Raw genomic sequence first — 26,559 nt, forward strand, 5'->3', positions numbered from 1 at the left:
CTGTGATAACTCTTGATTAGTAAATAAGCCTCCTGCAGAAACATAGTAGGATTCCTTGGAAGTATTTGATGTCCATTTAAGGTTTGCAATTATTTTTAAAAAAGATTTGTAAGCCTTAGTGTGTCCCCACTGATCTCTATTCAACAGAAATGAAGCTCTACTTGTGATATGTAAGATTGATTTATTTCTCTCCTGGGAATTACCTGAGATACTTGTTTAAAATGCATATTTCCAGGCTCCAACACAGAAATTATGATTCATTTGCAGGAATCAGTATTTTTAATAAGATTGTGAGTCTCGTGTAGTTTATGCTAGATCACACTTTGAGAAACAATGTCTGCTATTTTTAGTTCCTCATTGGTTCTATATATAATAATATATGTAATGATACAGTATGAAATTTTTTCTCAAGGTAACGATGGTTAAATTTCAGTCAAATTCTATTAATGTTTATATGGAAGGGAAAAATTTAATTTGTCATGTATTACAAATGACATTTAGAATGAACTGATGCAAGAGTGCTTCCCTTTCTATTTGCCTTTCAAACCTCACTAATAACTTACCATTATTCTCAGGACAAAATGCAAACCTCTATTCCTACAAAGTCTCTAATTTCATTTTATGCTACTCTATGCCCATTCAAGACAATCTAAATATATTAATACTACTACTTCTTTTATTAAATTTTCTTGAACATACCAACTACTTCCTCACCTAAAGTTTTTGTATGAGCTATTTGCTCTACTTAGAATATTCTTCCCTAACTTTGTACATAGCTATCTCCTTCTCATGGATAAGTTCTCAGAATAAATTATCTCAATATGCTACTGATTTACTTTATAGCAGTTAAATAAAATAACTGCAAATTGTAATGTTTAAATATTTTTTCTTTGTTTTTTCCCAATAGACTGAAAACTCCATGAGGGCAGTGACCATGTTGTCCTCTTTGATCTCTCTAACACTTCATGTTGTCTTGTTCACTTTCGTATCTCTAATGTCGCATATAGTAGACACTCAATAAATATCTGCTAAATGAATGGAAAGAACAAATAAATATTTTGTTTCTAATTCCGGGATCTAGAAAGTTTAACTGACTTTCAGAGTGAGAAAGTTCTCAAAATCAACTCAGTATGCTCCAAAGAAGAGGTATAAACTATACCCTGAAAGAGATACATGAATTAATAAGCTATCAAAGTTACTACCAGTGCTTATATTACTATTAACTATAATAAAAACTTGGGAAATCATTACTACTGTTATATGAGGAATTGATAAGTATATACCAACAGTGCAATGAAACATACCTTATATGCCATTTCTACTGCTTCGTTCAATGTCTTATCCTTATGAACCTCTAATTTATTTTCCATCATTACTTGTTTCACAGGATGCAAACAGAATAATTTTATCTAGAAAATGTAAAATATCATCAACTCAGCAAGTCAAGAGTCAAAGCCTCATTCTTTCATAGATAGCATTTTTTTCCTAATTATTAAAATACTGTAATTTTTTAAAGAACATAATTGAGATCATTCTTGTATCTATTTTTCTCACTTAATAACTGACAGTGACATGATGTCTCATGTCATAAAAAATTCAAAAACATTAATTTTAACAATTGTATGTTTTTTATAAGCATGTATCATTAATTTATATAATCATTTCCCTACCAATATACATTCAGGTTGTTTCTAATTTTTCCCTAGTTTGGAAAATAATGAGATAAATATCCCATAGTCAAGATTTTTACAGTATCTGTGATTATTTCATTAGGTAATATTTATATAAGAGAAATTATGTAATAATATAAGTTTGCTTAAGGGTCTTGATAAATACCACTCAATTTCTGTCCAGAAAGGTTTTACTGATTTATTCTTCTTGTAGAGGGTAGGAGAATGCCCACCTCACTGTGGACTCACCAGCACTGAACATTATCACTACATATATGTTACTGAGTTTTTATGCATCAAATTAAACCAAATTTTACCTTTGTAGCACAGTTGGTTACACTGCTTAATGATCATGGCACCATAATTGTCTACAGAATCAACTCAATGAGTTAGGTAGGAGAATTACAGTTAAACAAACTTAAATAACTCCTTCAATTAAAAATAAAATTACGGAATACAACCTTGCATGTATTGCGCTCAATTTCTCGTTGCCTCTTTTCTTGTTCTTCCAACTCTCTCTCTTTCTGCACCAAGTTTTTAATATGTTCTGGGTATTCATCCACTTCTAGAAATTCTATTAATAATAAAAACAGGATAAAGCCATGTCACTGAAATTGAGCTCCCTTTATTCATTCTGTTCTACTATGCTCCCATAGTATATACTTCTATAGCACTCGTGGAAATATGTTTCAACTATATTCTTAACTTGGAACATGAGCTTCTTGAGACAAGGGTGAAGAGGTAGTTGATAATAGCACATGGTTAGATCTCATATTTTAAAAACGCATATATTCATCCAAAATGGCTCTTGGTTCCAGAACAACTCCAGTATGTAGATTAAGACTTTAGAATGAAAAAGCCCTCTGAAACTCAGAAATAATTTCTGATTTCAAACTGTGCCATCACTATCGATCTGTGTGACTCTGGGCAAGTTTACTTCACAAGAGCTAACCTTCTTAGCTTATTGATAGTGACTACACCATAAAACTATTACCTGGGATACAATAAAATTTAATAAAAGCAGCTGCTGCTACTATTACTACAAATGCTATTTATTTGTCTACTATTATTCTCTAATAATATCTTTCCTTTGTTCTCAAAACAATCTTTTAGCTGCCTTCTAACCAAAGAAGGCAGATTCACAAAACCAGTAATTATATCTGTTATATTTCTGCTTCTATTATACATACAGTCAAGATTAAATTGAATAAAGAAAAAATGATTGTTATTTTTAAGGTTACTTTTGAAACAACTAGTTAAACGAAAATAGTATATACAAAAATGGTTACCACAGACCTATGTACAAATAATTATTTTTGCAAAAGCTTTTAATAATCAGAACTTCATAGTATTCATTCAAAGTATTAAAAGTAACAACATGAGATTATGACACCATTTAATAAAGCCAATTATTATTTAGCATTAAATAGGGAGAATAATTTATATCAAAAGCATCATGCCTCTGTGTAAGGTAAAAAGTCACTGTTTTTAGAAATGAGTTCTAATTTTTAAAATATTCTATATCATGTCAGACGGCGCCCTCTGGTGTTTCAGCACAAAACTAGAGTTGGGGAGCAGATAAAGGAAGGCTGAGTTATTGCACTACTAGAAGGCAGGGTTCACATAAGACACATGAATTACTGTCCTGGCTCTGTCTTCAGATAACTATGACCTGGGATGTTACTCTTTGGGGTAGAGTTGTTTTTTTTTTATGATACAGTAAGAATGATTACTTTCTGCTCTTAAATCTCTATTCTGAAATAACATATTATGATTTCTATTTATTTTTTCATTAATTCCACAGTAAATTTTTGAACTAGTATATGGCAGTTCCTAGAATATACCTTTGGTGAAAAGATGAATAAGTCCTAAGCCTTGTACCAACTCAATTCACAATCTAATGAAGGTTCACAAAAGTATGAGCATAAACATCATTACGCTCAAAACAGATTTACTAATAGCATGGTATTGTTTAGTTTCTGAATAAGGGAAATATGCTGAAGTCAAAGATAGTGATTATATTTTTTTAATTATAAAAAGAATATGAGCAAACATCACCTGTGTATGTACACACACACTCTCACACACATAAACCCCCACCTATTTGCAATACTACTTTAGAGAGTCAGAGTTAGCAAAAAAAAAACAAGAACTGCTATTTTTTAAAGGAATAATTACCAAAAAAGAGAGAGGCAAACAAACATGTTTTATATACAAGATTATTTCTGAGATTCTTAATAAAATTAAAACATATAAAGGATGCGTACTAGATTCATAAAGCGTTACTTGCTTTTTAATTAAATAAGCGGAGATATTTAACTAGTTCCTAAAAATGTTTTTAAAGTGGTAAACTAGAAGTTCAGGTCATCTAGGCTCTCCATTCAAAGCATTTAGATACTAAAATACTCAAAAAACTTAAAACTGAAAACGAGCAGTAATAGCTAAATTTGTAATAGCTAAATAGTTTTTACTATATACCAGATATGATGCTAAATGCTTGAACTATTATCTCATTAAAATTTTTAGAAGAATCCTGTAAAATACTATTATTCCCACTTTATAGATGTGGAAAGAATGGCTTAAAAAAGTTAAATAACTTGCTCTAGGACACACAGCTGGTGAGTTATGACAAGGTTGGCTTTATCCTTGCTGTACCAAACTGCACATAATATAATCTTACTACAAATAAATATGCTTAAAAATAAACATCCAATTTATTTAATGACAAGTAGGTTTTATTTACCTCTCAGTGTATTAAAAAATAATTCAACAAGCTTTTTTCAAGTGTTTTTCCAATTTGGTATTATTTTATAACAGTCTTTATAATTAATTCTTCCAGGCAACTTAATTGTCCTATCATTTATAAGTGGGTATCTGGGTTTGCAAAACTTACAAAAGAAATTAAGTTCACAATACAGGCTAAAATCAAATAACTGTAGATTATTAACATACTTGCATTTCTTGCTGGATCCTTCAGTCTATATATCAGCATATATGCATTTGTGGAGCTAGAAGAAATATAAAAAAGATTAATAGCTACAAAAAGTAGGTTGTAAAGATTCCATTTCCTAGCATCAAATATTTATTTATTTATTTATTTTTGAGACAGTGTCTCACTTTGTTGCCCAGGCTAGAATGAGTGCCGTGGCGTCAGCCTGGCTCACAGCAACCTCAAACTCCTGGGCTCAAGCAATCCTACTGCCTCAGCCTCCTGAGTACCTGGGACTATAGGCATGCGACACTATGCCCAGCTAATTCTTTCTATATATGTGTTAGTCAGCCAATCAATTTCTTTCTATTTATAGTAGAGACAGGATCTCCCTCTTGCTCAGGCTGGTTTCGAACTCCTGACCTGGAGCAATCCACCCGCCTTGGCCTCCTAGAGAGCTAGGATTACAGGCGTGAGCCACGGCACCCGGCCTTAAATTGTGGTTTCTTTTCTTTTAAATAATTAGAAATTCATACGACTACTCACAGACACATTCACATTTAAAATATTCCAGAAAAAAATCTATTTTGTTTTCAATGACAAAGTTATGAGAAGATACCATACCTCTTCCTGATAACACCATAAAGTCTGCAACAAAGCTGTGCACTAGAATGACTACAACAGTTAAGTCAGGAGTCAACAATTATTTTCTGGAAAGGACTAGATAGTATTATAAAAATCTTAGGTTCTGTAAGCCATATGGCCTGTGTTGTTGTTATATATAAAATCATTAACAGACAATATATAAACAAGTGACTATGTTAGTGTTTAATAAAACTTTACTTCCAAAATTTGGAGGCAAGCTAGATTTGGCTCATGGGTGGGAGTTTGCTGATACCTGCGTTAAATCTTTGAAGACAAAACACATTGAAAAGCTATAATGAATTCTAACTTATAAACACTAAAAATTAGGAAATTACTTACCTTGCAAAAGCACTGGAATAATATCCTCTACTTCCTGAAGATCCACCATGTGTTTTCTTAATGTCCTCTTGTGTTATCTGAAAAGTTGTTATGTTATTTTCTTTTTTGTAAAATCCGTAACACTGCTGTAAACCAAATCTTTTAATTTCAGAGTTAAATACCATACAAGATCTTCAAGATAGCCCATATAGATATCAATTAACAAAATATAACTATAATCAGTAGCTGCTTACCAGCCAGCCAGTTCTAGAGCTCCTAATCACACATGAAGCACAAATAGCCCGTGTGACAGCACAGGGCAAGAGGAAAATTGGTAGTCTATCTCTGGAGACATTCAGCAAGCCCCAAATAAATCAAAACAAAGAAACAAGACAAATAAACAAAATCAGGAAATTTACTAAAAGCAAAAATGAAAGACTGATTTGATGCGGGTATTAAGATGCATCACTAGACAAATCCTCTCATTTTTAATAAACTCTACTGTTGATTAGAAACATCTCTACTGCTGTCATTCAGAATAATCTTAAAAGATATCTCCTTACCCTGCTGACATGCTGATCATTGAAGCTGTACCACTGCTCATCACTGAATGACTTTATACATGCATAGTAATGACCACCAGCGGCACTTCCCGAATGAACCATAACAGAGAAGAGCTCATAAATCAAAGAATTCTAAGGGGAAAAAGTAAAAGTGACTCAGAGGAGAGGAAAAACACTGAATCCTTATTTGTTTATTTCCTATTTTCTATTAACACATAGTGAAGTAACATGGTAGTTGTCCTATGTACCATAGGTCAACTTTCCCCTAAGATAAAATTAAAATGGCAAGTCACCAAATAATTTTATATACCATAAGTTTCAGAAGTTTCATTCAGTATATTTTTTCACATTTTAATTATGCTATAATCTATGGAACTATATATGCCTGTACATAAAAATATATTTATGTAACAATTAAATAATAGTCTGAAATTTTAGAAGCAGGTGCTAAATACAAGGTTGTTCTAATATGTACAGTCAAGATCAACAACCTCACAAGTAACACTGTTTTTTATTCAAATAAGATCCTATATCCTTTGCAAATGAGCTGTGCAATATAATTATTTGGAATGTCAATATATTTATGCAATCTGTGATATAGTGATTTATTGATTTAATACCTCTCACTTATATTAAGAATGAATCCTGAACTATATTACCTATGAAAAATTAAAATTGTATAACAGTTTCCTGTTTTGTAAACAATCCTTCACTGCTTGAAAATAAAGATTGTTTTAAGCAAACCTCAAGGAATTTGTGGAAGAAAATAGGAATAAAAAGGCAACTGATAAAAAAGAGGTGATTTACTTGTCTTTATATTTAGGACTATCTTTTCTTTCAGAAGCCCAGGCACTTCACAGCTCCTATGACAGTCTGAGATACTGGAGACCTTCCAGACCAGTAATTCCACCATAAGAATGCACAGGGAAGAAGATGGAGGTAAAGAATTCCCCAGTTGCTAACTAGCAAGCTTTATTTATTCACTTTTCTTACAACTAGGGTTTCTCTTCCTTTATTCTTTGCTTGAAAAGCATTTTAGCCTTTAGTCACTTTATGTGACTATTATTAGTGAAATTTCTAAAACAAATTCTGAAAATGTCTGAAAACTTCTTCATATGCTTCAAATTTTATTCCTATAACTAAAATTAATCACAGTGGTGATAGGGGGAAGGTTTCAGAATTCACCTGCAATCCAAAATCTGTTTAAAGCATTGAAAAACTTATGAAATGTGGTAACTCCATGCTACTAAAGTGTTTTGGATGCAGTAGGTAAATAAATAGTTTATCATCATAGGTTTTTCATACATCAAATCTTTAAAAAGCACCTTGTGAAACAAGTTGTGTAAGAAACACACTTAAGTTGTGTAAAGAAACAACTAAAATAACATTAAAGGTATCTGAGACACTGTAAAATCTTGATATAACTGGATGATATGAGCAATATCTTATGAATAAATAGACCCTCTATTTAAAAAACAAACAGAAAAAAACCTACCAATCAACAGCTATATATTTTTAAAGTTTCAGAATTATTAAATTCTGACTTATCTAAATCAGAATTATCAAAACCAAAACAACTATTTTCCTGGAAAATTCTAATGGAAGCAACTTCTAAATGATAATAATTGTGGTATATTCACAAGACTGTATCACCTTCCAAATTAGAATTGCATATATCATATATTATTAGCAAAAGGTAATACAATCTACATCAAAGAGTAAGTTCTCAAATGTAATTTTCGTTTCAAATCACAAACAGATTGCTAAGAGGTAAGAAGGGGAGTAAAGCAACTTCATCCAAATCTAGAATGATAATTTGTAAATAAAATTCTCTTCTCATTTAATATACTGTTTAACAACATAATCCATGACTCTTAATAAAAAGGGTATAAATCTTCAAGCATGGTACTGGCAAACAAAATTATAAATTTCTAGATCTAAATAGAACACCAGAAAGCATCTGGTCCAAATGTCTCCAAAACATAGCAACTGAAAGGCACATACATTAATTGGTTTGTCCAAAGTGACATAACTTGTTAATGGCAAAGTCAGAACTAAAACCTAGATCATTTGATCCTCTAATGCAGGGGTCAAAACAGTGAATATTTTAGGCTTTGTGGGCTGTATGGTCTCTGTCACAACTACTGAACTCTGTCATTATAACACAAAACTGGCTATAGACAATATATAAACAATGGGAGTGGCTGTGCTCTAATAAAACTTTATTTACCAAAACAGGTAGCACTAAGCAACAGACCTGGAAGCTCAAGAGAACACCAAACAGGATAAATAGAGTGGGGGATGGGGGAGAACCTCTTATGTTAAGAAAAAGAAAAAATCTTCAAGAGGGCCACAGAGAAAAAACACCTTCTCTATAGAGAAACAAGGATAAGAATTACAGCACATTTTTCATTATAAACGATAAGCAAGAACAAACTGTAGTCATATATTTAAACTATTGAAGGAAAAATTACTACCAACTTAGAATTCTATATCCAGTGAAATAATCCTTCAAAAGTGAAGGAGAGAAACTAGCAATCAATAGCAAAAGGAAAACTGGAAAATTCACAAATATGTATAAATTTAACAACATATTCTTAACAACCAACAAGTCAAAGAAGAAATCACAAGGGAAATTAGAAAATATCTTGAGACAAATGAAAACAAAAACACAACACACCAAAACTTATGGAATGTAGCAAAAGCAGTACTAAGAAGGAAGTTCATAGCTATAAATGCCTACATTAGAAAAAAATCTCAAATAAGCAACCTAACTTTACACCCAAATTAGAAAAAGAACAAACTAAACTAAAAGTTAGCAGAAGGAAGGAAAGAATGGAGATTAGAATAGAAATAAATTAAATAGAGAATAGAATAACAATAGAAAAAAATCAACAAAACTAAGAGCTGATCTTTTGAAAAGCTCAACAAAATCAACAATCCCTAGACTAAGAAAAAAAGAGAAAAGACTCAAATAACAAAAATCAGAAATGAAAGGAGATACTACAATAAAAAAGAATCATAAGAGACCACTACAAATAATTACATACCAACAAATTGGATAACCTAGAAGAAATGGATAAATTTCTATATATATAAGCTCACCAACACAGACTCATGAAGAAGTAAAAAATCCAAACAGACACTATAACTAGTAAGGAGACTGCACCAATAATCAAAAGCCTATCATCAAAGAAAAGCCTAGGACCAGATGGCTTTGCTAGAGAATTCTACCAAATATTTAAAGAAGAATTATTATAACACCAATCCTTCTCAAACTCCTCTGAAAAAGTGAAGAGGAGAGAACACTTTCAAACTCATTCCATTACTTTGATATCCAAATCAGATAAAGATACTACAAGAAAACTATAGACCAATATCTTTGATGAATATTGATGCAAAAATCCTTAACAAAGCACTAGACCTCAATAAAATTGTTGAAATGTACACATTTTTCAGATAAAATTAGAACTGTTTTTATTAGAATACCATATTATCCTCGATAATTCAAAGTATTCTTGTTCTCACAATACACGTGTTTCTAAGAGTTGTGCAGTTTCTCACATTTTTAAAAAAACAAACAAAAATTTAAAAAAAGACTTTGCTAAATCTATTTATCAATTCCAGATTTAGCCTCTTGGCAGAATCTTTGGGATTTTCTAGATATAAGATCATATCACCAGCAGAGAGCGATAGTGTGACTTCTTCTTTCCCCATTTGGATACCCTTGAGTTCCTTCTCTTGTCTGATTGCTCTGGATATGACTTCCAGTACTATGTTGAATAGAAGTGATGACAGTGGGTAACCTTGTCTGGTTTCAATTCTAAGCAGAAATGTTTTCAATTTTTCCCCATTCATTATCATGTTGGCTGTGGGTGTGTCACATATGGCTTTTATAAGTATGTTCTGTCTATTCCTATTTTGTTAAGAATTCTTCTCATAAAAGGGTGCTGAGTTTTGTCAAATGCTTTTTCTGCATCTATCCAAAGGATCTATAGTGTTTGTTTTCTCTTCTATTTATGTGGTGAATCACATTTATAGATTTGCATACAATGAACCATCCTTGCATCTCTGAGATGAAGCCCACTTGATTGTGATGAATTATTGATCACATCCTAGGCCACAAAACATGTCTCAACAAATTTAAAAAAACAGAAATTATACCATGTATCGTGTACCATAGGGGAATAAAATTAGAAATCAATTCCAACAGAAATACTCAACTCTACACAAAGTCATGGAAATTAAACCACCTACTACTGAACAGGTATTGGGTCAAGGAGAAAATTAAGAAGGAAATCAAAAGACTCTTTGAACTAAATGACAAAGAGGTCACAAGTTATCAAAATGTGTGGAATTTAGTAAAAGCTGTCATAAGAGGAAATTTCATAGCCTTAAATGCCTACATCAAAAAGACAGAAAGATCACAAATCAACAATCTAATGAATCATCTCAAGGAATTGGAAAAGGAAGAGCAAATTAACCCCAAGCCCAGAAAAGAAATACCTAATGTCAGAGCAGAACTAAATGAAATCAAAAACAAAACAATTACACAGAAGATTAATGAAACAAAAAGTTGGTTCTTTGAAAAGGTGGACAAAATCAACAGGCCTCTCACTAGATTAACCAGAAACAGAAAAGAAAGTAAGCCTAATAAACTCAATCAGAATGAAAAAGGAGATATAACAACTGATATCACAGAAATACAAAATATCATCTGTGAATACTATAAAAATCTCTATGCACATAAACTTGAAAACGCTGAGGAAATGAATCAATTCTTAGAAATATACAACCTCCTTATGCTCAACTGGTCATGAACAGACAAATAATCAAGTAATGAAATGGAAGCAGCAGTAAAAAAATCTCCCAACAAAAAAAGTCCTGGACCAGACGGCTTCACAGCCAAATGTTACCAGACCTACAAAGAAGAAGTGGTACTTATTCTGCAGAAATTATTTCATAACTTTGAGAAGGAAGGAATCCTCCCCAACTTGTTCTACAAAGCCAGTGTCACCTTGATACCAAAGTCAGGAAAGTACACAACAACAACAACAAAAACTACATACCAATATCCCTTCTGAATATAGATGCAAAAATTTTCAATAAAATCCTAGCAAACCAAATTCAGTTGCGCATTAAAAAAAATAATCCACCACAATTAAGCTTCTTTTAAAGCAAAATTTTTATCAGTCACAACAGCTACAGAATCATATAGCAGTTCAGAGATTATTCTCTTTTTTTTTAATTAGAAGATAAAAAGTACCTTTTCAAGTCCAGGTTTTGAAATCTTTTCAGTTCCACTATTGCTTTCAAGGCAGATTCCTTCATCAACACCATCATCATTGGAGAAATCATTGCTCATCTGATCACTGTGACAACTACCTTCATTTTCTGCTCCACTGTCAGTGCAACTTTCAGTCTGAGGAGATTTCTTAATAAGACACAATTATCTTAAAATTATAAGCCAAATAAAAGGAAAACATATTCACAAAAACTTTTTACATAACTTAACATATTCTTATTAATACAAATATTGATTATATGTTAAATAAATTTATCTTCTCTTCAAAACGTGAGATCGTAAGTAAAATGAAACAAGCAAAAAAAGTATATTTTAAAAGCATTTCTATTATGTCTTTAAAATTCTAATACAACAAATTACTGATAAATCCCATTTATGTTTATCTTTATAAAATAACAATATAAAATTACCATTTCTTTCAGCAAAATTTTTTCAACAAAAGCAGAGAACCTGAGCTCCAAAATGAGCTTCTTGTGTTCTCAAATCCCAAAAGAATAGCATCTCTTTTCTTGAACAAAAAGTTCCATTCAGTTTATCACTGTTAGGTATTATAGATAATTAGAAAGAAAAACAAGACATTTTATCTTTCCTCAAGAACTGTAGTGTACCGGAGGTAGAAATGTAACAATAGCAAATTATACTTTTCTGCTTTATGGTTTTAAATCACATATTCACACAAATTTAATTTGAAGAATTCTACTTATTAGAAATTGCCAAACAACCTCACCTCCTTTTCCTTTAATTATATATAGATAGATACCTAAAAATGTTTTTATTTAAATAGTTTGAGAATTTTCTAAGATACACGCACTTGATAAGTGTAAGGTATCACACAGAAGTTCCTGAATGCATCTAAGCAATATATAACAAGCACAAACTTTTTGGCAGGAACTTTGTTGTAGGTATTACTTTTAATATACAGTCTTTATTCTTCAAGAAAGTTTGCTTCAAGGATAAGTGGAGGTGAAAACCAACTTTAGAACTCTCTATTAAGTCCCAAAAGATAATTCCTACAACTCCTTCAACTAAGCCAAAACATCTTTTCTCCCAAGAACTAGACCTAGAACTTCCTAAAAAGATGCTGCCAAACTTTGTATCTAGGTTTTCTTCCCTTGGAAAAGATTTCCCTTTAACATTAGGCATATTCAGAAGACTGATCTAATACTGTTCTCTATTTGAATAGAAATTCTCCCAAGATTATGCCTCCTTTAGATAGATTTCCTAGCTTTGGATAGATTGGAATACTTTGGATAGATTTCCTAGCTCAAGTACAAGTGTTTAAGGTTTTTTTTAATTAAATCTTTCAAAATGTTATCTGGTCATAGTTGCCATTCAATGAATATTTACTGCATTTAAGATACCTTCTTACAAAAGCTATAAAAAAAATTACTATTCTTAACTATTCTTACTTTGCAGACAAGGAAAATGAAAGGTTAGAAAGGTTACATGAATTATCCAAGGTCAAGAAGCTAGTAAACAGTTGGACAAGGATTTGAACACACAGCTAGGTAATCCAAAAACATGTGCTCTTCTATACCACATTGCTTCTTAGTACTTAACAGTACTAAATAAAACTTGAGGAATGCTTAAAGTTATTTTTGAGCTTCTAGGAAAAGGCATTTTTATAACTATGGTACTCAGTTTCAACAACAACAAAATGCTTCATGGTAGTTACAGAGTGATAAATCTACGACAACTCAACTAAGTGATTATACATATTCCACATAATGAAATCAGAAGAGTTTCCAAACGAATAGAGTGGAATATTACAAATTTTTTATTGAATAAGGCTAGAGAAACCAGAGAATTCTGGGAGGCCAATAAATGGGAAGAAATTGATGAGCACTACATGTATCCTTCAAAGTCTCATGCACAAACTATTTAAATAAAGTTTCCAAATTTTAAAAAACTAATTCAAAAAGGAAAATAGACAAAACACCCTATATTTTCTAGTTTTCTAACCCAGCCAATTTAAGAGTTAGCAAACCTTAAGTGGGAACAACCCAGATACCTTAATCCTTAAAAAACACACTGAGACAAATACAAGAAATTAAGTCCATGCTATTCAGTTCATTCATTCATTCATATATATTTGTTCTGCATTTATTATGTATCAGAAACACAAGTACAGTTCACCTGTAAACCAGTTTCAATAACTAAGAAATTCTGAAACATAAGATTCTCTCATTCCAGAGTTGTATTCCTTATTGTCTTTTCAAAGAGTATCATAAGTTACTTTGACCAAACAAGAATATCTGAAATATAATTTGAAATATGGTAGTCAAAAAAAGCTTACACAAAGGTAAGTCTTTTTATACAATTCAGCACTAGAAAATAAGGGGAAAATAAGCTTCCTTCAAAGAGTCTAAATGATATCAGTGGTAAAAGTTACCCCTAATAGCTCTTTTAAAAATACAACTGACTAAAGTAGATTAATGAAGAATATTTTATAACAAATATAATAAATATTTACCTCATCTTCAACATCAATAAATGTACTCATATCTAGTTCCTCAGGAAATGTCATTCGATCATTCAATTTAATCCTATGCATGGTTGTATAATCAAAATCAAACCTTTTCAACTGTAAGGTCAGCAGATAAGGGAAATGCAAAAACCGAAGGCCCTAAAAAAACAAAGGGGTGGACTCTATTTAATATTGAATATTATCTCTGATAATTAATTATTAATCTTTATATGGCATTTACCTTTCGTGCATCACACTTCTTCTTACAACGTTCACAAAAATACTGATTTGGGCCATCCAGGATCTCTGGCTGAATAAATGCATGCAATGCTTCTTCCTAGTTAGAAAAAAAATGGTTTATAATTACTTAAAATATTATGTTAATGACAAAGCACTGAATATAAAAACACTGTGATTACCAAAACAGTTATACATAGAATGGCTAGAAATTTAGAAACTCAAAATGTACCAAAGAAAAAAATTATCAATAGCAAAATAATATTACTACTATAAAAATTAAGCAAAAAGAAAATTTTGTTTGCCTTTCTTAGTATTTGCTTTTCTTAGTATTGCACATAACAGTCACTTCTAGCTAATTTTTATTGACTTTACATTGTGGTGCTTGGCTAAATAATCTTAAAAAATAATCTTTAGATTAAAAAGTAATTCTATACTTCTAAGAAAAGCAGTTATGTTATCACTTTAATCTTCTTATAAAAGGAGGCATTTTTAAACTGTACATTAACACTGACCTCTGAAGAATTCACACTATCCATACACTTAAAAATCATATATCCATCCTTAATCACTACAGTTAGAGTCCATCAGTAATCTACCACTGCACTAGTTATAAAGATTGAAAGACACCCTGCAACCTTCTCACTGAATGTGAGATATTGCTCCTTTTGAAAATGTATGAGAGCTCCTGGATTGCTCATCTACTAGAACTACGTGGTTCTCTTTTCTCCATACAGCCTTAAAACAGAAGAAATTTAGAATAAACACAGTGGAAGAATCAGTATGTACAAATTTTTATTTTAATTTTTAATAACTTTTTCACAAAAAAATTAGTTAATAAAACATGATTGGATACATGAACTCAAATTTAATCTGATGCTTTTTTCTTCACACATGGTCTAAGCAGAACTTCTGATAATGTTTATTACATATAAAGAAAAAGAAATGAAATCATTAAGACAAAGTAACTTCAAATATTTTCCTTTTGATATAGAACAAGTTGTTCCTCAAAAGATAAATAAAGGAGCTTAATTTGGCAAAATGGTCTTAGTTGCAAAACAACTGGCAAAGCTTCTAAAACTAATATCCACATATTGTTTGATATAGCTCACTTTGAAACAATATAAAAATTTGGAAAGGTATTAAAAGGCTTCTAAACTCATCCCATCTCCTATTTTGTTCTCAGAAAACAAGGAAGCATCAAGACGGGGAAAAAACCAAATAGCTGGGCTTTTTCCACATGATCAAGAATTTTACTGGAGGTTGTAGGAAATGACACATTTAAAAAATAATTTTTTTCTCTAAAGCATATTTTAAAAGAAAGGAAAAAAGATAAATTTATAAAATCATAACAGAGGAATAAAGCTTTAAAAGCAACCACACCTATAGCTTAACAAAGATTGATACTAAATTTGTCAGGCTTTCCAAATACAGGTAATTTGAACTGGTAAAACACTTAATATCTAAAAAGTAGGTGTGGGTAGAGTGAGAAAATTATGTAACTCAAACTATACTAAACTACTGGTCTCTGGCTTATAGTTCATAGCTAGGGACCTTTTTTAAAAACAAATAATTTAAATCTTAGAGAAAAGTTTAAAGAACAGGGAATTCTCACTCTTTACTCAAACTCATCAACTTTTTAACATTTTGCTTTTTGCTTTATCCACCCCCAATATTATTTTCTGAACCATATGAACCAACAGTATTTTTTTCTGAACCATTTGAGAGTAGGTTCACACAAAACATCATGCTTTACACCTCTTAATACTTTAACATGCCTTTTTAAGAACAGGGACATTCTTAAACTGAGGAAAATTTAGTGATGATAAAGTACTTTTCCAGTCCATATTCCAATTCTGTCAACTACCTTGATAATGCCCTTCATAGCTTTTGTCCCCATTTAAGGACAAATCTGGGGTCACAGATTTCATATGGCTGTCTCTTTATAGAGTCCTCTAATCTGGAATAGTTCCAGAGTTTTTTCTTTCCTGACATTGATATCTTTTGAAAAACAGAAGCCAGTTATTTTATAAAATGTTCCACAATTTGGGTTTGTCTTTTGTTCTTCATTAGTAGATTCATTTTATATATTCCATGCTAGACTACCACATAAGCAATGATGTGCTCTTGTACAGGCATCATAGTTGTAGGCTATCATGTAACTTCCTCGTTGATGACATCACTTTAATCATCTGGTCAAGATGTTACCCAGTTTTTTCAATATATAGTTATTGTTTTCCCCCTTGCAGCAAATAAGTAATCTATAAGAACATACTTGGAGATCTTGCAAAAATGTGGAGGCTTACCAAACTGTCCACCACCCTTGATTTTAGCATTCACTAATGGATTCTTGCCTAAACCAAATTTTAATAGGATGTTTCCTTTGAAAACCTTTTTCTTTTCATAGGTAAGTTAAACCTACTCATATTTAATATGACTGATATGCTTGATTTTGTCTCAGCCATTCTTAAATAATTACTGTATATAATATGTAATATTTACCATGTATCTTTCTCTATGTGATTTCTTTGCTATTTTTTACATTTTCTTTTGGCAGTTAGCAAGGTTGGTAATTTTGCTCTAGTAGTTACTTTTGTATTTATACTTTTGTTAGTGCCCTTAATCTCCTTTATTTCCCCTCCCCTTTTATTCTTAAACTTTTTGAGTATCTGGTCTGCCACTTTTATTTATGTATGTATTTTTATTTATGGAACACTTCCCAAATTTGTGTGTCATCCTTGCGCAGGGGCCATGCTAATCTTCTCTGTATCGTTCCAATTTTAGTATATGTGCTGCCGAAGCAAGCACTGGTCTGCCACTTTTAAATGGTATCCTTTGGCTCCCACTCACACAACAGACTGATCTTATTCTACTTTCCCTTTCTCTCCCCTTCTCCTTTTTAAAAGTGTTCTTTACACTGTCCAACATATAACATTTCATACTATTCTTCTATCCATGTCTCCATCCTTGTTGTATTTATATTTAGTCCTTAATTCTACAATTTAACATATTAAATGCTCACAGTTCTGCTGAAGGTTCCCCAGTCATTTCTGGAGCTCATACTCTAATAAGCTCAAGGGCTCATGGATACAATATCTAATGAGTTCTTGAATGTTCAAAATTGTTTTTGTATAGCCCTCATAACTCAAGAAAAACTTGGCTGGATATCACATCCTTGGCTGGTACTTTCTTTCCTTGAGTCTCTGTTGCCATGATTTACACGCTGCTCTTCTGAAGTGTGATGCCAGCCCAATTCATCTTTACTAGTTTACTATGTCTCAGAGTTCATCATTCCAGGTCATGGTGGGTCCTTCAAAAGGTAGATTTAAAATTTCCCCATTCCCAGAAAGTTTTTCTGAATTACAGTTTAACTATTAGTTTTCTACCACTGTTCTTTTTTCCCTTCTTCGCAGACTCCAATTACATTGGACTTCCTTTGTTGGTCTCCCCTTTCAACCATTTCTTCTGAGATCTTTTTACTTCTTTATTTCATTTTCATCTGATGTACCTCATTAGATTTTCATTCTTTCTACTCTGTTGAGCATTTTGTAATTTATTCTTCATTTCTAAGATAGTTTTGTCTTTTCAGTATCTTTCCTGAGTTTAATGAACTCTCGTTGCATTTCTTCCTGGTTCTCCCTCTCCCACCCATTTCTCTCCTTAAATATCTGGATATCAGGTCTTATTTTCCTCATTTGAGCATGTTTAATTTAGTCTAGAGTACTGTTAGAGCATTCTACTCTGTGATTATTTTCCTGAGGTTTTTTTTTGGGGGGGGGTTTCTGGGGGGAGGCAAGGGGATGTTCATTAGCTGAAATGCTTTAATATAGATTTTTTGTTTTCTTCTAACAACAGTGTTCTGTATATTTGATTTTTTTTCCCCTAGTCATTTTGTGAACTGCATTCTTTAGTCTGAAAGCACCTTCTCTGCCCACTTAGTGAAGCACAGCTTCTCTGGATAATAAGGAGAGAGGTTGGAGTCTTCTTTCATTTTTCCAGGAGCCTTTATTTTTCTTTCTTCTCATTTTCTCCACTGGTACAACTCTGTGGGGCATCACCCCTTCTTTGTTTATCTCCTTCTTTCCCAGAAGCACATTTCCCCCAAGGTTGCCCCTTCTAATCCTGCTCACTCTAAAATCCTTTTCCTATAGCTGGTGCTATAAACTACCAAGTCACAATCTATGTTCACTCTTTTGGTATTTACTGTTATACTTTCTCTTTTTGAAGGTGAACCTTTTTGAAGGTTTAAGTCCCTCATTCCCCTCTCTTCTTTTTCATAGTCTCTTAAACTTCCCATTCCATATTTTCGCATACACAATCTTGCAGCAACAGTGGAAGTTCTGTCAGAATTAGGTGTTTATTTTGCTATTTACAGGTAATTTGAAGTTCATGGTATTCTCTGTCTCCTAGTAATGCAAAAGGTATGGGCTATTTGGATTTTTCATTCATGTTCCTTTTAGTCTATGGTTTTTTAAGAGGATGTGTGAAGATATTCAGATTCAGGCAGCTGCCATATCCCTCAGACCCAGAAACCAGTCGAAGCTTATATTCATATATTCTATAGTCTCCTTACTCCACCTTTCTAATGGGTTGTCACCGATTATAAATAAATCAGTTATAAAAATTAGCTTCAATTCATTCATCTATTCAACAAACAAATTATATAAATAACAGGCTTATGCGGTTATATACAATCAGCTGCACTTCATGTGATAAATGCAATAACTAAAAATTATACCAAACTATATTTTAGATATCAAAAAATAGCTTATAGATCTCACAAAAAATGGAAAATATTATAAACATTGTACTGGTCACACACACACACACACAAATAGAACAGCTTGCCATGAGGTGTCCTCTTTAGAATATCAAATTATTCATGTATCATGCTTCTAAACTAGCTTTGGGTTGACTATGACTGCTTCTGATCATTTCAGAGTGACAACAGTTTATTTTCTAGAGTTTATCCCCCTCCCCATATATTATGCAAAATGTAATCTTACACATTTGTTTAGACTGTAATTTTCAGAATACAAACTAGAACATAGAGAATTTCTACATCCATAGTTCTCCAAACAAAAAATAGTGGTTATCTCAATTTTATAGCTAATAGAGATGATTTATGTACATTGAAATCAAAAGATAGGCCTAAGGAATGATATGTTTATAAGTCCTTTTTTTTCACTGTTAACCCTTCTACATAAATTCTTTCTCCATCATTCAAAGTCTAATTTTATTTTAAATGGAGAAATGGATATTAAAATATTATTTTTTAGACTGAACAAGATAAATTAGAACTACCACTGAAAAATATTTCTTAATTCATTTTGATTACAAAGCAATTGTGTGCTATTGATATACAACAACATGTTTTCCTTATAGAAATACTCAGCTATAGGCCAGGTGTGGTGGCTCATGCCTGTAATCCTAGCACTCTGGGAGGCCGAGGCAAGAGGATCGCTCAAGGTCAGGAGTTCGAAACCAGCCTGAGCAAAAGCGAGACTCCATCTCTACTAAAAATAGAAAGAAATTAATTGGCCAGCGAAAAATATATAGAAAAAAATTAGCCAGGCATGGTGGCACATGCCTGTAGTCCCAGCTACTTGGGAGGCTGAAGCAGAAGGATGGCTTGAGCTCAGGAGTTTGAGGTTGCTGTGAGTTAGGCTGACGCCATGGCACTCTAGCCCGGGCAACAGAATGAGACTGTCTCAAAAAAAAAAGAAGGAGGAAAGAAATATTCAGCTAACTTTACAAGGACATATATGTTATTATTTTAACTAAGAAAAGGACTCCGGACACTGTTACTTAAGCCACCTACTTATTTTTCATTGTAATTTTTGAGATAATTGCAAATTCACATCCAATTGTAAGAAATACAGACAGATCCCTTGTACACTATGTCCAGTTTTCTCTAATAGTATAACATTTTGCAAAACTGTAGCATGATACCATAACCATGATATTGACATAGATACAACCCATCTTTCTTATTCAGATTTTACCAGTTTTGGTGTATTCATTTATCTGTGTGTGTGTGTATGTGTGTGTTTATTAAGGTCTACACAATTTAACACCTGTATAGTTCCCAGATCCACCACCAAGTCAAGAAACAGTTCCTATACAAGGACACCTTGTACTGCCCTTTTACAGCCACAACCACCTACCTGTCCTTTCCTTGCCCCTATCAAATCCATAATTCATAAGTAATGACTCATTTGTCCCACAGTTCTAAAATGTTGTCTTATCAAAAATATTACATAAATGAAATCATAAAGTATGTAACTTTGGGGGATTGCCTTTTTTCACTTGACATTAATTCCCTGGATATTCATTCAAGTTCTTGTGTATCAATAATTTGTTCCTTTTTATTGCTGAGTAGTATTCCATGGTTTACATGTTCCACAGTTTGTTAAACTATTCACTTGTTGAGGCAAAACTGGTTTGGCTCCAGTTTTTTAATCATTTTGAACATCTGTGTACAGGTTTTTATGTGGACATAAATTAACATTTCTCTGGGATAAATAACCAAGAGTACAATTGCTGGGGTTTATGGTAATTGCACATTTAGTTTTATAAGATACCACCTGCAATATTTCACATTCCTATCAGCAATGTATTGAGTGATCCGGTTTCTCCACATTGTCACCAGCTTGTTATGCTGTCATTATATTTTAGCCATCTGGTAGATGAATAATAATATATTCATTGTGATTTTAATTTGCATTTCCCTAATAGCCAGTGATATTGAGCATCTTGTCTGTATTTAGTTTACATACCTCCTCTTTGATGAATTGTTATTTATGTCTTTTGCCTGAATTTTTTTTTTACTGATGTGTTTTGAGAGTTCTTTCTATATTCCGGGTATGAGTCCTTTGTCAGATTGTAAATACATCAGGTTTGCAAATATGTTCTTCCAGTCTGTATCTTCTCTTTTCCTCTTCATCACATGGGCTTTCAGGTAGCAAATGTTTTTAATCTTGATAAGGTCCAACTTGTCAGTTTTTCCTTCTGGAAATACTACTTTTTTCCTTCTGGAAACAATACTTTTGGTATTAAATCTAAGAACTCTTTGCTTAGCTCTATATCTGGAAGATTTTTCTCCTTTTTAAAAAAAGTTGTGTAGTTTTACATTTAAGTCTACAATCCATTTTAATTTTTGTAATTTTTGTGATATAGCAGCCCATATGTTCCAGCACCATATGTTGAAAACACCATCCTTCCTCCATTGAATTTCTTTTGTGCCTTTGTGAAAAATCAGTTAGGCATATTTTGCATGCATCTATTGACATCTTTACCATGTTGAATCTTCCAATCAATGAGTACAGTATGTCTCTCCATTTAAATATTCCTTTCAAGAATTATTTTATTGACACATAATATTTGTACATATTTGTAGGATACATGTGATACATGCAAAGAATGATGTAGTGTGTCACGATCAAGGTAGGGTATTTAGGATATTCATCACCTCAAACATTAATCAATCTGTGTTGGAAACATTTCAAATCTAACTATTAATATTTTGAAATATACAATATATTAACTACAGTCAGCCTACTGTGCTGTCAAACACTAGAACTTATTCCTTCTACCTAACAGTATGTTTGTACCTATTAATCTACCTCTTCAGCCCACCTTCCCCACAAACATACCCTTCCCAACCTGGGATCTATTTGCATGAGGGATATTGATTTTTTCTTTTTTTACTGTCCTGTCTGGTTTAGTATCAGGTTAAAAATAGCTTCATAAAACAAATCGGAAGAGTTCCCTCCTCTTCCTTTTTTTGGAAGGAAATTGTGTAGAACTGTGTTCATTGTTCTTCAAATGTTTGGTATAGAAACAATCCAGACTTGCAGATTTCGTTTACAAGAGTTTTTAATTATAAATGTAATTACCTTAACAGTTACAGAGCTATTCAAATTACCTAATTCCTATTGGGTGAGTTGCAGTTTGTGCTTTTCAAGGAATTGGTTCGTTTTATCTAAGCTTTCAAATTTATGTGTGCAGAGTTGTTTGTTATATTCCCTCATTATCCCTTTGATGTCTGCAAGATCTATAGTGACATCCTTTTTGTTCTTGATACTGGAAATTTTCGTTTCCTTTTTTTCTGTCAGTCTTGCTGTAGGTTTTTCAATTTTATTGATCTTTCCAAAAAATCAGCTCTTTTGTTTTATTGATTTTTCTGTTTTCTATTTCACTGATTTCTGCTTTTTTTGTTACAATGTTCTTCTTTCTGCTTGCTTTGGGTTTCTTTTGTTCTTCTTTTTCCAGGTTAGGTAGAAGCTTAGGAATCTGATTTGGCACTTTTCCTCTTTTCACTCTCAGCAGTGCTTTAGCTGTGTCTCAAAAAAATTGATGTTATATTTTCATTAAGTTCAAAATATTTTAAAATTTCCTTTGAGACTTTCTCTTTGACTCATGGATTCTTAGAAGTGTTATTATCCAAATGTTTGTTGATTTTCCTGTTTTCTGTTATTAATTTCTAATCTGATTTCATTACGATTAGAACTCATACACTCTAATTTTCTTTTAAATTGTAGAAGTTTGTTTTACAGCCCAGAGTATATGGTCTATCTTAATATATATATTTCATGGGCACTTGAAAAGAATGTGTACTCTGATGTTGCTGGGTAGAGCATTTTAGAAATGTTAATTACATTCTGTTGATTGGTGGTGGTGTTGAGTTCTTCTATATCCTTGCTATATCTGTCTAGATGTTATTTCTACCTATGAATTGGCAAGAGAGGGGTATTGAAGTCTCCAACTATAATTGTAGATTTGTCTATTTCTCCTTTTAGTTCTGAAAGTTTTGCTTCATGTATTTTGCAGCTCTGTTACTCAGTGCATACACACTTAAGATTGCTGTCTTCTTGGTGGACTAACCTTTTATCATTATATAATGTCCCCCTGTGGCTGGTAATTTTCTTTGCTCTAAAGTCTTCTTTTATCTGATGTTGATATAGCCATTCCTGATTTCTTTTGATTAATATTTGCACGATATATCATCCTTCATCATTTTATTTCCAACCTGCCTATACCAATATACAGTCATGCACCACTTAATGATGTTTTGGTAATGGTGAATGGCACATATGACAGTGATTCTATAAGATTATGATGAAGCTGAAAAATTCCTACCATCTAGTGATGTCACAGCCATCCTAACATAGTAGCACAATACTTCATCCATGTGCTTGTGGTAATGCTGGTGTAAACAAACTTATTGTACTACCACTTATAAAAGTATAAGGCATACAATTACACATAGTACATAATACTTGATAATGATAAAAAATGACTATTACTGGTTTATATATTTCTATACAATACTCTTTATTGTTATTTGAGAGAGTGTGTGTGTTATATTATTAAAACAGTCTTGAGCAGGTCCTTCAGGAGGTATTCCAGAAGGCACTGTTACCATAGGAGGCAATAATGGCCCCATGTGTATGATACTGCCCTTGAAGACTTTCCAGTGGGACAAGATGTGGAGGTAGAAGACAGTGACATGACCCTTTGAATGCCTAGCCTAATGTGTGTATTTGCGTCTTAGTTTTTAACAAAAAAAGTTTAAAAAGTTAAAAAAAATTAAATAGAAAAAAGCTTATAGAATAAGGATATAAAGAAAATATTTTTGTACAGATGTATACAATGCATTTGTGCTTTAAGCTAAATGTTATTACAAAAGAATCAAAAAGTTAAATAAACAAAATGTATTTAAAAATTTCAAAAAGGATAGAAAGCTAAGGTTAATTTCTTTTTAAATAAAGAAAATTATTAATACATTTAGTATATCTTAAGTGCACAGTGTTTATAAAGTCTATAGTAGTGGACAGTAATGTCCTAGGCCCTTGTATCACTCACCACTTACCGACTCACCCAGAACAACTTCCAGCCTTGCAGGCTCTATTCATTGTAAGTACCCTATAATGTGCACCATTTTTTTATCTTTCACACCGTACTTTTACCGTATCTTTTCTATACACAGATACTTACTATTATGTTACAACAATGGCTTAGAGTATTCAGTATAGTAACATGCTATATAGGTTTGTAGCCTAGGAGTAATAGGCTATACCATATAGCCTAGGTGTGTAGTAGGCTACACCTCCTAAGTTTGTATAAAGTACATTCTATAATGTTCACACAATGATGAAACTGTCTAATGACACATTTCTCAGAATGTATCCCCATCATTAAGCAACACATGACTGTATTTGAAGGGAGTTTCTTGTAGATAGCATACTATTGGGTCTTTTTTTTAAAACCTATTATACCAATCTCTGACTTTTACTTGGTATATTTAGACCATTTACATTTAACTAGATCTTCCATGTTATTTTTTAGTTTTTTGTTTTCTTGTTTTCATCTTTCCATTTATTTTCTCCTGCCTTCCTGTGGGTTACTTAAACATTTTTTTGAATTCTACTTTGATCTATCTATAGTGTTTTTGAGTGTATCTCTTTTTCAGTGGTTGTTTTGGGTATTACATTTTTATACACACATATGTATAATATATATACACATATGTATATACAACTTACCAGTCTAGTGATACCATTCTTTTACTAATTTGAGTATAGAAACCCTACCTGTCTTTATACCTCCTCCCATTTATAATAAATATAATGTCTTAAATTCCTTCTAAATATATGTAGAACCACATTAGACAGTGTTGTAATAATTTTGGTTCAACTATCAAACATAATTTAGAAAACTCAGGAAAAGAAGGAAAGTCTATTGTATTTATCCATATTTTTGCTTACCTTGTTCTTCCTTCCTTCCTGATGTTCAAAGACCATTCCTCTTATAATTTCCCTTCTGTTTAGGAACTTTCTTTAGGCATTTTTTTTTTTAGGACAGGTCTGTTGGTGACAAATTCTCTTAATGTTACCTCATCTGAAAATTTTATTTCCTCTCCATTCCTAAACAATATTTTCACTAGGTATGAGACTCTAGTTGACAGTTCTTTTCTTTCAATACTTAAAAAACTGTGCCACTTTCTTCTAGCCTCCATTGATTTTGATGAGAAATCTGCTTATAAGAAATCAGAGTGTTTTTCCCCTATCACAAAGGTGTCTTTTCTCTCTTTCTCAAGATATCTTGTCTTTAGTTTTCAGAAATTTGGTTATAATGGGACTTGACGTAGAGTTCTTTTGGCTTACTCTGTTTGGGGTTCACTCAGTTTCTTGGATCTATATAGGTTTATGACTTTTGCCAAATTTGGTAAGTTTTCAGTCATTCTTTGTACCTGCCTTTTTCTTCTCCTTCCAGGACTCCAATGTCACAAGTATTATAGTCCCACAGGTCTCTAAGGATCTTTTTTATCCCCCCAGTCTATCTTCTCTTTGCTGTGTAATATTTGGGTATTTGCTGGGTAATATTAATTGTTCTATCTTTAAGTCCACCAATTCTTTTTCCTATCTCCTTAATTCTGTTGTTGTGCCTATAGATTGAGTTGTTCATTTTGAGTATGGTATTTTTCAGTTCTAAATTTCCATTTATTTTATCTGCTATTTCTTCCCTGAAATTTTCTAGGTTCTCATTTGTTTTCAGTGTGTTTGGGATTGCTCACTGAAATACTTCTATGATGGCTGCCTTAAAATATTTGTCAGATAATTCTAACACCTCCCATTTTTCAGTGTTTGTGTCTATTGATTTTCTTTTTTAATTCAAAGTGAAATTTGTGATTTTTGATTGAAATCTGGACATTGGGGTGTTATGAGATTCTGCACTCTGTTTAGCTGGCTTCCTTTGATACTGCCCAGCTGGAGAAGGGACCCTTGCCTTATTAGTACCAACTGGAATGAGAAGTCCAGGTTTCCTACTTGGCCTCTTTTGACACCTGAGGGGGGAAGTGGCTCCTCATTATTGCTGGACAGGAGAAGGAATTGTCTAGTGATATCACCTTGTCTATAAGAGCCAGTAGTATCTCATTACTGTTCCCCTATTGGCCAACACTGATACCACAAGTAGGAGGGGGCTGGCCTCGTTACCCATGGGAGGTTGTGAACATGTGACTCTCCACTAGTCTCCTCTGACATCATGCCAGCAAGGAGAAAAAGGAATACTTCATTACTATCAGGTGAGGGTAGAAGACCAGGGTCTCCATGTGGTTTCTAATGACACTGAACCAGGGGAATGGGCAATAGTGGTGGGGAGGTTTGTTACTGGCTGGCAGGATGAAAGTTCTGGCTCCTCACTTAGCCTTCTGTGAAACCATCTGGCGGGAGGTGGGGAAGGTAGAGGTTGGGAGGTGTCAAGGAGTCTTGTTACAATGTTATAAGGGTGGAAGTCTAGGCTCCCCCATTCAACCTTGGCTGGTATTAGTTGATGTGGGGCCTCAGTTTTTCTGTGGTGTTTGGCTAGAGCAGACCACTTATTATCTAAAGGTTTTGTGACTTGCTAATCTGTCCCTTTCT

General features: G+C 32.6%; 1 protein-coding gene and 1 non-coding gene across 4 annotated transcripts in view; both read right to left on the reverse strand.

Moving 5' to 3' along the window:
* USP47 (ubiquitin specific peptidase 47) overlaps positions 1 to 26,559 on the reverse strand; it is a 109,171-nt gene that overhangs the window by 22,685 nt on the left and 59,927 nt on the right. For all 3 annotated transcript variants that reach the window (XM_012785692.2, XM_012785702.2, XM_012785685.2), the window contains 8 exons: positions 14,139 to 14,234; positions 13,904 to 14,056; positions 11,392 to 11,559; positions 6,126 to 6,257; positions 5,584 to 5,660; positions 4,623 to 4,678; positions 2,132 to 2,244; positions 1,305 to 1,409 (listed from right to left, as the gene is read on the reverse strand). In XM_012785692.2, coding sequence (XP_012641146.1) covers positions 1,305 to 1,409; positions 2,132 to 2,244; positions 4,623 to 4,678; positions 5,584 to 5,660; positions 6,126 to 6,257; positions 11,392 to 11,559; positions 13,904 to 14,056; positions 14,139 to 14,234 — 900 coding nt within the window. The remainder of the gene's footprint in view (positions 1 to 1,304; positions 1,410 to 2,131; positions 2,245 to 4,622; positions 4,679 to 5,583; positions 5,661 to 6,125; positions 6,258 to 11,391; positions 11,560 to 13,903; positions 14,057 to 14,138; positions 14,235 to 26,559) is intronic.
* On the reverse strand, positions 16,836 to 16,942 carry LOC142870724 (U6 spliceosomal RNA). Its single transcript, XR_012919069.1, has one exon. It is a non-coding gene; the product is annotated as a U6 spliceosomal RNA (small nuclear RNA).

The sequence above is a fragment of the Microcebus murinus genome, chromosome 4, assembly GCF_040939455.1.
Source record: "Microcebus murinus isolate Inina chromosome 4, M.murinus_Inina_mat1.0, whole genome shotgun sequence".
NCBI classification, from domain to species: Eukaryota; Metazoa; Chordata; class Mammalia; order Primates; family Cheirogaleidae; genus Microcebus; species Microcebus murinus.